Source organism: Megascapheus bottae, chromosome X (assembly GCF_031878675.1).
Source record: "Megascapheus bottae isolate mThoBot1 chromosome X, mThoBot2.hap1, whole genome shotgun sequence".
Taxonomy (NCBI): Eukaryota; Metazoa; Chordata; class Mammalia; order Rodentia; family Geomyidae; genus Megascapheus; species Megascapheus bottae.
The window spans coordinates 11,136,568-11,149,833 of record NC_143547.1 but is presented as its reverse complement, the minus strand read 5'-3'; the positions used below and the strand labels follow the sequence as shown (position 1 = coordinate 11,149,833).

The window sequence follows — 13,266 nt, the reverse complement described above, 5'->3', positions numbered from 1 at the left end:
GCGATAAAACCTGGGGACCTGAGACTTTTATCTCCAATTAACCTCAAGAAAAGGGAAGTGGGGCTTGGTTCAAGGGCGAGGCAGCAGTCTTGAGCTGAAGAGCTCAGGGACAGCGCCCAGGCTGAGTTCAAGCCCCATGACCCACAAAAAAAGCTGGAAGTGGTGCTGTGGTTCAAATGGTAGAGTCCTCACCTTGAGCAAAAGAAGCTCAAGGCCAGTACCCAGGCCCTGAGTTCAAGGTCCAGGAATGCCCAAACAAAACAAAACAAAACAAACCTTTCCAACTTCTCCAGGAATGAAATTGAAATTGCTAGTCCCCCGAGTGGTAGTCTCCAAGGAACAAAATTGACTTAAAAAAAACCTGAGGGGCAGGTACTTTGGCCTAGTGGTAGAATGCTTGCCTAGCATGGACAAAGACCCTGGTTCGATTCCCAGGTACCAAATACATATAAAAGCTTGAAGTAGTGCTGTGGCTCAAGTGGCAAAGCACTAGCCTTGAGGAATAAGCCCAAGGACAGTGCTCAGGCCCTGAGTTCAAGCCCCAGGACTAGCAAAAAAAAAAAAAACAAACCTGAGACTCTGCACTAATGGCTGATGCCCGTAATACTAGCTGCTCAGGAGTCTGAGATGGCAGTTCAAAGCCAGCTTCAGAATGAAAGCTTATGAGACTATCAACTCCAATAAACTACCCAATAAGCCAGAAATGAAGCTGTGGTCTAAATGGTAGAGCAGTAGGCTGGAGCAAGAAGCTCAGGGACAGCTCCCAGGACCTGAGTTCAAGCATCAGCAGTGGCATATAAAAAGAAAAAGAAAACACTGAGATATTGCCAAAGTTGTTATTGGGAACTGAAGCCAACTTTCCAGCAAGTATCAGAATCTTAAAACATTTTTGAAAGGAAAACAGAAGGTTCTGGGCCTCTACACTTCAAAGCAGAAAGACAGGGGAAATATATGCTGCCTTTTTTTTCCAGTCCTGGGGCTTGAACTCAGGACCTGAGCACTATTCTTGGGCTTTTGGGCTTTTTCCCCAAGGCTAGCACTCTACTACTTGAGCCACAGCACCACTTCTGGTTTTTTCTACATATGTGGTACTGAGGAATCGAACTTTGGTCTTTGTGCATGTTAGACAAGCACTCTACCACTAGGCCAAACTCCTGGCCTCTGCTGCCTTTAAAAATATACATACATATTTTTAAATTTGAGTTAAAATCCTAAGGTTCACAATGCCAGTGTGATTAGGGTAAAAATCAAACTATGGGGTTCTATGAAAAGATAACAAGGTTGTCAAACAGCCTGCTTTTCTGGTCGTTTTATTTGGGAGATGCTATATTTAAATGCGAGGACATTGTGGAAGTTTAAACTTATGTAACAACTGACTGAATGACTAAATTAAGGTGACATAATATTTAATGACCTCTCTAAGGGGTAATGGTCATTTATAGTGTTCCCTTTGTGCAGAGCAAACTGAGATGAGGAAGCTAAGTGATATTACCAAGAGAGGAGTGCCTATCTTCTGGAAAGAGATAATTTTAGATGAAATAAAGGGAAATAGGAGCAAGTGTCATTTATCCAAGTGAAGCTATGTCCAAGTAACTCAGAAATAAAACCGATGGGAAGTAGGTCTGTAGGGAGGGGCTAAAGTGAATAAATAGCTAACCAGAAAGAAAGCCCAAGGACATTGCTCAGGCCCTGAATTCAAGCCTCAGGATTAATAAAAACAAAAAATTAAGGCCAGGAGCATGGCCTACTGGTAGGGTGCTTGACTAGCATGCATGGAGCTCTGGGTTTGATTCCTTGGTACTACAAACACAGGAAAAGCTAGAGGTAACACTGTGGCTCAAGTGATAAAGTGCTAGCCTTGAGAAAGCCCAAGGACAGTACCCAGACCCTGGCTTCAAGATCCAGGAATGGCAAAAAAAAAAAACAAAGGTTATGTGCAGTGTAGCACAAGATAAAGTATTAAAAGAAAAAAAGAGGGGCCGGGAGTTTGGCCTAGTGGTTAAAGTGCTTGCCTAGCATGCACGAAGACCTGGGTTCAATTCCTCGGTACTCCACATACATAGCAAAAAGCTGGAAGTGGTGCTGAGGCTCAAGTGGTAGAGCTCTAGCCTTGAGAAAGCCCAAGGACAGGGCTCAGGCCCTGAGCCCAAGCCCAGGACTGGCAAAAAAAAAAAAAGAGTATAGATGAATAGCATTACAGAATTTACATACAAACGAAAAAATGATTCACAAAGCAAAACTTACCATCCCATTGCGTTAGAGAAACACCTAAAGCAAGATACTTTAGAAAGACTGAAAATAAAAGGTAATAGAAAATACAAACAAGAAAATACAGAACAAGAGCTCAATGTCAAATAAGATTACATCTGGCCAAAAAGCAATCAACTAGTTTTAAAAGGGATCATGGCAATGACAAAGGGTACAATCTCAATAAGACATGGCAGTTCATGGGCATCAGACATAGCATTAACAATCATAAAACCAAAACTGGGGGCCAGGAGTTTGGCCTAGTGGTACAGTGCTTGCCTGGCATGCATGAAGACCTGGGTTCGATTCCTCAGTACCACATACATAGAAAGAAAAAAAGCCAGAAGTGGTGCTGAGGCTCAAGTGGTAGAGCTCTAGCCTTGAGAAAGTCCAAGGACAGTGCTCAGGCCCTGAGCTCAAGCCCAGGACTGGCAAAAAAAAAACTGTAGTACATACAGAGAAAGAAAATATATTATTAGGAGACTTTAACTTCTGTATGTTTGAGCTGTAGCCAAACTAAGAAATATGAAAATAAATCTATAAAAAAACTAAATAACATAACTGATATGGTAAACATAATAATTAACTTGAGAGTATAACCAACCACAGGACATAATCATAAGCTGCAAAGATAAATATCAATAAATTAAGAGCTTGTAATTGTAGCTATTCAGGAGGCTGAGATCTGAGGATCACAGTTCAAAGCCAGCCTGGGCACTAAAGAAGACTCTTATCTTCAATTAACTACTAGAAAATAAGGAATGGAGTAGGTCGGTGGCCTTGAACTGAAGAGCTCAGGAACAGTGTCCAGGCCCAGAGTTCAAGCCCTATGACCAACAAAGAAAATAAAAATTAAAAAAAAATCACCTAACATTCTCTGGTAACAATGTTATAAAACTAAACCTATTTGTCTTCAGAATGTATCTACATGAGAAACTGAACACTCACAAAACAACCCTGTGTACAGAATACAATCTTTAATTTTTTTTTGGCCAGTCCTAGTGCTTGAACTCAGGGCTTGGGCACTGCCCTTGGACACTTTTTGCTCAAGGTTAGAGCTCTGCCACTTGAGACACAACGTCACTTCCGGCTTTTTCTGTGTATATGGTATCAAGGAATCTAACCAGGGGCTTCATGCATACTAGGTGATTATTCAACCCAGGTCTATACTCTCGGCCACAAATCTTTTTTTTTTTTTTTTTTTTGCCAGTTGTGGGGCTTGACCGCAGGGCCTGAGCACTGTCCTTGGACTTTTTCCTGAAGGCTAGAGCTCTGCCACTGGAGCCTTAGCACCACTTTCAGCTCTTTTTTCTATGTATGTGGTACCAAGGAATTGAACCCGGGTCTTCGTGCATGCTAGGCAAGCACTCTACCACTAGGTCAAACTCCCAGCCGAAATCATTTTTTTTTTAATGCTGGTACTGGGGCTTTGAACTCAGAGCTGGGTCACTCTCAGTTTTTTGTTTTTTCATTTTTTTTGTTTTTGTTCAAAGCTGGTACTCTACCATTTGAGCAACATCTCCACTTCCTGCTTTTTGCTAGTTATTCATGACTTTCCTGCCCAGACACTGCTATACACAGATCTCAGCCTTCTGAGTAGCTAGGATTACAGATGTTAGCCACCCATGTCCAGCAAAAATCTTAAGATCCACAAGCATGGGAGAAAGTGGGATTGAACACTTATTAGCTGCTAAAACAGCTGATCAGTGATCAGAGATAAGACAGATACAAACCACCTCCCCCCCCCAAAAAGAAATGGAAGAGAAAGGAAAAGCTTTCAGCTTTTTAAAATGAAAAAGAACAAAATTAACCTTAGAAAATCAGAGAGGATTAATAAAATCAAAGTAGACATTAATGAACTAGAAAATAAAAGTCATAAAAATAAAAATTAAGTGGCCAGGAGTTTGGCCTAGTGGTAGAGTGCTTGCCTAGTATGCACGAAGACCCAGGTTCGATTCCTTGGTGCCATATACAAAGAAAAGCCAGAAGTAGTGCTGTGGCTCCAACTTTGAGAAAGCCTAAGGACAGTGCTCAGGCCTTGAGTTCAAGCCAGGACTGGAAAAATAAATAAATAAATAAATAAAAATTAAATCTAATCAAGGAGGAGGAGAGCAAAGACGAAATTAAGAAATAAGGAGGACTGGGAATAGGATTGTGGTTTAGTGGTAGAGTGCTTGCCTTAGCATGCACCAAGTCCTGAATTCAATTCCTCAGAACCACATGAACAGAAAAGGCCAGACATGGTGCTGTGGCTCAAAGGTAGAATGCTAGCTTGAGAAAGCCCAAAGACAGGGCCCAGGCCCTGAGGTCAAGCTCCAGGACTGGTAAATAAAAAAGAGACTGTATTCATCGACTACTTTGTTAAATGATACCTACCTTAAAATATATTTTAAAAATACTTTAAAAATAATAGAATTTGTGGGGAGGGGCGATGACTCACGCCTGTAATTCTAGCCACTCAGGAGGCTGAGATCTGAAGATCATGATTCAAAGCCAGCCTAGGCACAAAAGATCCAGAGATCCTTATCTCCAAATAATCTCTAGAAATGGCTAGTGGCTCAAGGGTAGGGTGGTAGCCTAGAGCTGAAAAGCTTAGGGACAATGCTCAGGCCCAGGGGAAGGGCGGTAGCCTTGAGCTGAAGAGCTCAGGGACAGCGCCCAGGGCCAGAATTCAAGCCCCAGGACCACCAAAATAAATAGATAAATAAAAATAAAATAATAGAATTTTAAAAAATAAGGAGGAAATAGTTACAAAGAAAAGACTTTAAAAAGCAACTATCAGAGCCGGGCACAGTAGAAGTACAGATTGGAGGATCTCAAGTCTGAGGACAGAATGAGCTACATTGGAAGACCTTGTAACAAGAAAGGGAAAAGAACACAGAGAACTATTTGATCTGTCCAAACTGATTTATAAACTTGGATGATGAGGATCATTTTCTAGGAAAATATTAAAATGGATTCTAGAAGAGACAGAAACCCTACACAAATCAATATCACAGAGTAGAAAAAGATGACAAAGAGCAGTATTCCTCAAGGGACACAGGCGTTATAACAAACTTTCATGAATAAACTCAAAGGGACAAATTCATGTTAGAATAAAAAAGAAAAAAAATTATCTTTCTGAAACAAGCTTGACTTTGATAAGAAAACCTAACCGCCTGCGTTATATATACATCCACAGAAAACCCTTGGAGAGCACTATAATTGACCCAGAAGTTTATCAAACTATTCTACTTCACTGCATATATTATATGTTTCCATTACTGCAGAAACTAAATGCTAAAGTGATGTTCACACAGGGGGGAAAGTAATTTCTATCTAGATACTTTTTCACCCCTTAGATGTTTGACAACACAGGCCTATAATAATCAATCCTAGCCACTTAAGAGGCTGAGATCTTAGGATTACAGTTTGAAGCCAGCCCTGGCAAGAAAGCTCATGAGACTCTTACCTCCAATAAGCTACCAAAATCACTGGAAGTGTAACTGTGGCTCAACTGGTAGAGCCTTGAACAAAATGTGTTTACAGAGCCCAGGTCCTGAGTTCAAGCCTCAGGAGTGGCACACACACAAAAAGTTTGACAACAGCTCATACCTGGAATTCTAGCTATTTAGGAGGCTGAGACCCAAGAGTCATGGTTTGATGTCAGTCTAGACAAAAAAAAGCCTGTGAAACTTATCTCCAATTAACTAACATAAAAGCCAGAATTGGAGCTGTGGCTCAAGTAGATTGGAAAGAAGCTCAAGAACAGTGCCCAAGGGCCAGACTTTCAGGCTCAATGTAGTAAAAGTCTAAAAATTAAGAGCTTCCAGAAACTTATAATAAGCAATGTTTACTAAAATCACAAATGTATATCCTCACTGATACAGCAATCTTATGTTTAGGAATTTCTCATACACACACACAGTCAGACAGGCATGAAATTTCAATGTACATAATAATTCACTGGAGTATCTGTTGTCATAGCAACGACTGGAATCCTACTAGCCATCAATAGGGAGTTGGTTGGGTAATTATACTACATCTATATAAGCAAATTTTCAGATGCCAGAAAAAAGAATGTTCTTTGGACTAGTGGTAGAGTGCCTGCCTAGCAAGCATGAAAACCTGGGTTCGATTCCTTGGTACCACATACAAAGAAAAAGCCAGAAAGGGTGCTGTGGCTCAAGTGATAGAGCTTCAGCCTTGAGAAAGTCCAAGGACAATGCTCAGGCCCTGACTTCAAGCAAGAAAAGAAGAAAAAAAAGAAAGAAAGAGAGAAAGAAAGAAAGAAAGAAAGAGGATGTTCATAAGGTAGATATATAAAAAGCTCTCTAATATATTTAATTTAAAAAGTGAGGTACAGATAAAGGTGTAAAATGCCACTTGTACAAAAAAGGGAAGCTAATAAATAGAAGTAGGAAGTGAGATTTTTCTCCCTAAGACTTTTTGCGATTTAAAACTGGAAACCATATGACCCTAATCTCAGGGCAAAAGGAATGTATTGGTGGGTGGAGAGCATAGCCTAATGGCAGAGTGCTTGCCTAGCATGCACAAAGCCCTGGGTTCAATTCCTTGTTACCATATACACAGAATAAGCCAGAAGTGGCACTGTGGCTCAAGTAACAGAGCACTAACCTTGAGCAAAAATTGTCCAAGAACAGTGCCCAGGCCTTGAGTTCAAGCCCCAGGACTGGCAACAAAAACAAAACTAAACAAAACACCAATCCTCCTGTACTCTACCCCCAGACCACTGACATCAGCAATTCAGGACTAGAGCCCTAGGCTAATAATCACTGATTTCAATACTTTAAAATACTGAACACTGCTTTCCATTTACAGATCCCATAGGAAATCCATAACGCTATCCCGAACTTAGGTTTTCCTATTCAAATAACATCTTTGCCAATATTCCTGTAAATATGGGTAAACATTAGCAACCCACAGAAATAAACTACCAAAGTTATTAGAGCAATTACAAGTTTTGAGGGTGGGAGGAATCAGAAATAAGCTCAGTATTCATAAATTCACCCATCTCATTTTTTTTGTTGGTCATGGGGCTTGAACTCAGGGCCTGGGCACTGTCCTTGAGCTCTTTTTCTCAAAGCTAGCACTCTACCACTTTGAATCATAACACTATTTCCTGTTTTCTGGTGGTTCATTGGAAATAAGAGTCTCACAGACTTTGCTGCCCCAGCTGGCTTTGAACTGTAATCCTCACAGCTCAGCCTTCTAGGTAGCTAGGATTATAGGCGTGAGCCACCAGCACCAGCTCAGCTACAACCATCTATTTTACCCCCAAAACAGTTATTCTGATAGCTTCAGAAGAATACCCTCTAAAGCACTCATTATGGACAAAAAAAGTACCTATTTATAGTAACATTTTCATTCTAAATGCTTAAAGACAGGGCCCACCTCAAACCTTTACAAACCTTTAAATTCTACAAGTAGCCAGAGGTGGTAAATTCCAACTACTGAAAAGTTTTGCAGTCAGTGGCCAATGACTCATGCTGATAACCATTCAGGAAGCTGAGATCTGAAAATCTTGGTTGGAAGCCAGCCAGGCAGACAAATCCAAGAATTTTCCCTTCACTTAACAAGAAAACAGGAACTGGAGGTGTGGCTCAAGTGGTAGCTTTGTGATGGGAGGAGCACAAGCTAAAGAAGAATGTGAGGTCCTGAGGTCAAGTTCTAGTACTAGCACACTCCCCCCCACCACCAAAAAAGGGAAGAAAAAAAGAAAAGAAAGGAAAAGCAGAGCTCTGGGGAGTAAAGTATAAGATCCACATCAAACTCTGACTTTTCAAAATCACTCTCTGGCTCTCTGGTTTCTAAAACCTTTCAACTGTCTAAACTTTAATCTACATCTCACTTCTCAACCCAACTCTTTTGTTTTGTTGTGTTTTGTTTTTTGCCAGTCCAGGGACTTGAACTCAAGGCCTGGGCACTATCCTTGGACACTTTTTGCTCAAGGCTAATACTCTGCCACTTGAGCCACAGTGCCACTTCTGGCTTTTCCTATGTATGTGGTACCTAGGAATTGAACCCAGGGCATCATGCATGCTAGGCAAGCACTCTGCCACTAGGCTATACTCCCAGCCCCTGTTTTTATTGTTGTTGTTGTTTGTTTGTTTTTTTAAGTATTAATTCCATCACATTGTATATATCAGGACTTCCTGGAATGTCTTACTGCTAGTTTTTACGCCCAACTGACGCCATCTCTTGGTATTTACATAAATTCGTTAAACAGATGCCCTAAATTTTCCCTTGAGAACTTAAAACAACTTTGCTGCTTGACTCAACTTCAAGGATGCTGAGTTCCATTCCGATCCCAGGCCATACACTTTCATTTTTACCTTTAGTTGTTTCACAATCACATTCAGTAGTAGCTGGAGGTTGGAACAATATCCTTCAGGGGAAACATGATCCAGTTAACAGAAAGTAGTAGAATGTATTCTCATCTCAGTTAGGCCTAAAGCAAACTGGGGGCCCAACAAACCATGCAGCTGCCTACCTGCCCAGCCCACTTCATGGAAAAGGTGGATAGGACACTAAAGGAGAGGCATAGAAGAGCTAGAGTTAACCTTGATCATAAGCTGAGCCAAGGGCCTATCCATGGGTACTCAATCAGCATCTAAGGCCTGTGCTTCACCATAACATAATGAAGACTGAATACAGTTCGAGTCCTGCCAATCCTGTTGAACACAACTTTAAAGCAAAAAGAAGAGCATAATACCATAGTCTAATATACTCAACCTCAAGGTGTTTCTAAACAGGTCTTACCCAACTAAATTAAAATCTCCAACTTAAGGAAAAAAATGTTTTAAAACTATCCACCCACATCTCATCCTGAAGTTTTAAGGACAGTGGGGTTTATATGAAGTATATTGGAAGCTAAGGTGACAGGTTTGGGGATTCCTACATGAGATGTGAATCCCTGAACGCAGTTCCTACGTGTCTGGTTTAGCTCTCCTGCTGGCGGTGTGGGCTCTGGCATTCCACCAAGTCCCCAATTCCGAACCCAAGTGGGAGACCCAGGCATCTCCTAGGTCCGCCCGCAGTTCCCACGGACTTTGCCCAGAGACAGAGATGATCCAGAGGGCAGGCCGAGATGGCGGCGCTCTCTGCACCCCCACAGCTCTAGGGGGACCGGGGCCCAGCACTCACCAAAGTCCAAGAACTGTTTGATGGAGAGTGGTGATGGTGAGAAGCGTGAGTAGCGCTCTATCTGCTTGGGCACGGGCTGTTTTAGCAGCCACTGGAACAGCCGCATCTTCTCAAAAGCAGGATACCGACCTGCCTCGACGTCAGGAAGGCCTCAGGGGCCGGCGCAGCTGAGGAACACAGGTTGGGGTAGATCGGTAGGGATGCCCCTCTACCTCTTTCAGGGCTTCCACACCAGCCACCCTTGTTGCAACCACCGCCACCAACACCGCACTAACAGCAACAGCAGCAGTTCAGGGGCCGCAACTAGGCGCTCGCGGCTTCTTAGGCCCCGCCCATTGAGGGGCGGAGTTTATTGCTGCACGTACACAGCGCGCGGGGGTTCTCTGGGCGCCGGGGGCACGCGGGCGAATGCGATCGCTGCTGATTGGGCCGCTGCTCAGGCTTTCTTCTGCTCCAGCTGCTGAGGAAGAAACCTTATACTTCCCTAGCTCCTGGGACTCTTCCTGGCCCAGCAAATACAAGTGCTCCTGGCCCCACCTCTAGTCAGGTCCTTCTAGGCGCAGGCCTGAGAGACCAAAAGGCAGATGAGGTGCTAGGAGACCGAAAGGATACTGGGAGCCCACACCGAAAACAAGCTCTTACTGTGCTGCTTCAGGCCTCTCAAAGCCCCCAAAGTTACCTCTTCCGGAATCCCTTTCCGGGATCTACGGATTACTGCACATTCTGTTTCTTACATTCTGTTGCTATTTTGATTTTCCCTATTTTGTTCTTAAGTACATTGGTTATTTCACAGCCCTCATCTTACAACCACCCTTAGAGAGAAATGTAGGCTCACCAGTCTTTTTAACCCCCACCCCCCACACCCCTGTGATTGACAGGGCTCATTGTAATGTCACTGTTTCCTAGTCTCAGGAGCCCCGCCCTCCCAACCTCCACTTTTAAGGAGATTGTTGCATCACTGGCTCAGTTTCCTGGTTCTATAGCCTGCAGACGCACCTGGGCTGATAGCTTCCAAAGCAGACTGTAAAGAAATGAATTACCCCCACACATAAACCACTATCACCCTTGGGCCAGGCCCATTATAATGTCACAAACACTATCTGATGTCTCCCTGCAGCCTCCCTTGTCCTTTAGCACACAGCTGGACAGACTTATAAATTCACTGACTATATTTTAAACTCCACCATCACTACTATAGGAGAAAATCAAATATAAAGTCACTGAGACAAGGCAATTCTTCCTATTTGTTCACCTCCATAGGACTGAGTTGGTTTCACCATCATATCACTGCCACCCACCACTTTTGGACAGGAATCCAGGCTAACGCTATAGTACTCTTTACATAAGAGTAAATTTCAGACAGGCACCGATCCCAGCTACTCAGGTGGCAGATCCAAAGGATCGTAGTTCAAAGACATCCAGACAAAAATTATCTATCTGGGGCCGGGGGTTTGGCCTAGTGGTAGAGTGCTTGCCTAGCATGCATGAAGACCCAGGTTCAATTCCTTGGTACCACATACATTGAAAAAAGCCAGAAGTGGTGGTGACGCTCAAATGGTAGAGCTCTAGCCTGGAGAAAGTCCAAGGACAGGGCTCAGGCCCTGAGCTCAAGCCCAGGACTGGCAAAAAAAAAATATCTATCTTAATCTTGCCAGGCTCTTGTGGCTCATGCCTCTAATCCTAGCGATTCAGAAGGCTAAGATCTAAGAATTGCAGTGGGAAGCCAGCCTAGGCAAGAAAGTTAGTTTTTGTTTAGTCATAGGGCTTGAACTCTGGGCCTAGGCACTGTCCCTGATCTCTTCAGCTCAAGGCTAGCACTTTACTACTTTGAGTCACACAGCACCACTTCCAAAGTTTGTGAGATTTTTTTTTTTTGGTGGGTCATGGGGCTTTAACTCTGGGCCTAGGCTCTGTCCCTGAGCCCTTCAGCTCAAGGCTACCGCCCTACCCCTGGAGCCACAGTCCCACTTCCTCTTTTCTAGTGGTTATTTGGAGATCAGAGTCTCTCCTTTATTATTATTTATTTATTATTTTATATTTATGCTATTTATTTTATTATTTGTTATATTATTTATCATATTATATTTATATTATTTATTTTAATATTTTATTATGTATTATATATATATTTTTTGTCAGTCCTGGGGCATAAATTCAGGGCCTGAGCACTGCTCTTGGGCTTTCTCAAGGCTAGACCTCTACCACTTGAGGCACAGCACCACTTCCAGCTTTTTCTATGTATGTGGTACAGAGGAATCGAACCTGGGTCTTCATGCATGGTAGGAAAGCACTCTACCACTAGGTCAAACTCCCAGCCCTCAATATTCTTTAGAGCCCAGGCTGCCTTTGAACCTCGATGCTCAGATCTCAGCCTCCTGAGTAGCTAGGATTACAGGTGTGAGCCACAATGCCAAGCTAAGTTTGTTAGCTTCTTATATACAATTAGCCAAAAGTAGAGCTGTGGATCAAGGGAAAGTTTGAGCCAGTTTGAGCAAAAAACCCTAAGAGACACTGTCTAGACCCTGAGTTCAAGCCCCAGTACTAGCACAAAGGAAAAAAAATAAAACCTGTGTTCCTATCCATTCTTCCCTCTCACTAACCTCTTGCAACCAATGAACTTTTTACTTTTTAGTTTTGCACTTTCAACAGTGCCCTGTAGTTGGAATCATATAACATGTAGCTTTTTCAGATTAGCTTCTTTCACTTAGCAACTTGTGCTAAACTTTCCTCCATCTTTTCCTGACTTAATAGCTCATATCTTTCAGGGTTGAATGATTTTCCATTCTCTAAATGTACCATAATTTCTTTATTCACCCACAGAAGGGCATCTGCATTGCTTCCAAGGCTCACAAGCCTGTCCTTTTTTGGTGGTACTGACTGGGGATTTGCACACAGGGGCTAGGCTGACATGACACAGCTGCGCCATGTTTTCTCACATGGCTAGAATCTAAACATTTTTTGACATAAGTTTTTACTATATAGCCCAGGCTGACACTAAAATCAAGATTCTCCTGCTTTGGACTCCCAAGCTCTGGGATTATAGGAATACACCACCATTCCTAGTTTAGATTCTATAATTTTTTTTGCCAGTTCTGGGGTTTGAACTCAGGGCTTGGACACTGTCCCTGAGCTTCTTTTTGCTCAAGGCTAGCACTCTATCACTTGAGCCACAGCACCGCTTCTGGAATTTTCTATGTGTGTGATACCAAGGAATTGAACCAAGGGCTTGGTGCAAGCTAGGCAAGCACCCTACCACTAGGTCAGATTCTTGGCCCACTGGTGCTTTTTTTGTAGTCAATTAGAGATTAGAGTTCCATGGGTTTTCCCACTTGGGCTGGCTTCAAACTGGGGTCCACAGATCTCAGCCTCCCAAGTAGCTAGGTTTGCAGTCATGAGCCACCAGAACCCAGCAAAAATAAATTTATCATTTTTTTGTGTGTTCTTGGAAGTGCAAAAAACAGTTGAAACTTTGGCTCAGGGCTTTGGACTATTATATAGCAGACATTTTCCATTTCAAGGGCAGAACAGAGAATTGGGAAGTATAGGAAACATTCTGGCAATCTCTATTAGAAATTGTCTATTCTAAGGCCAGGAGTGTGGCCTAATGGTAGCATGCATGAAGCCCTGGGTTTGATTCCTCAGTAACACATACACAGAAAAAAAACAGAAGTGATGCTGTGGCTCAAGGGGTACAGTACTAGCCTGGAGGAAAGCCCAAGGACAGTGCTCAGGCCCTGAGTTTGTAATCCAGGACTGGCAAAAAATGATTTTATTTGTTTCTTTTACTCTTTTAATGTGGATTTTAGAAAATGTGGCTTGTGCCAAGATATGAAAACAGCCCAGATGCCCCGCAATAGATGAGTGGATCCAAAA

At 42.7% G+C, this 13,266-nt stretch overlaps 1 protein-coding gene across 5 annotated transcripts in view; it reads right to left on the bottom strand.

Moving 5' to 3' along the window:
- The window catches only part of Pdk3 (pyruvate dehydrogenase kinase 3), a 68,683-nt gene extending 58,438 nt beyond the window's left edge, over positions 1–10,245 (bottom strand). For 3 of the 5 annotated variants that reach the window (XM_090325825.1, XM_090325830.1, XM_090325829.1), the window contains exons 1-2: positions 9,759–10,245; positions 9,394–9,560 (exon numbers count right to left, since the gene is read on the bottom strand). In XM_090325825.1, the coding sequence (XP_090181951.1) occupies positions 9,394–9,499 (106 nt within the window). In that variant the 5' untranslated portion in view covers positions 9,500–9,560; positions 9,759–10,245. Of the gene's footprint in view, positions 1–9,393; positions 9,729–9,758 lie in introns of those variants that run through there. The other 2 variants (XM_090325828.1, XM_090325826.1) reach the window with 2 other exon arrangements.
- Positions 10,246–13,266: the final 3,021 nt, after the last annotated feature.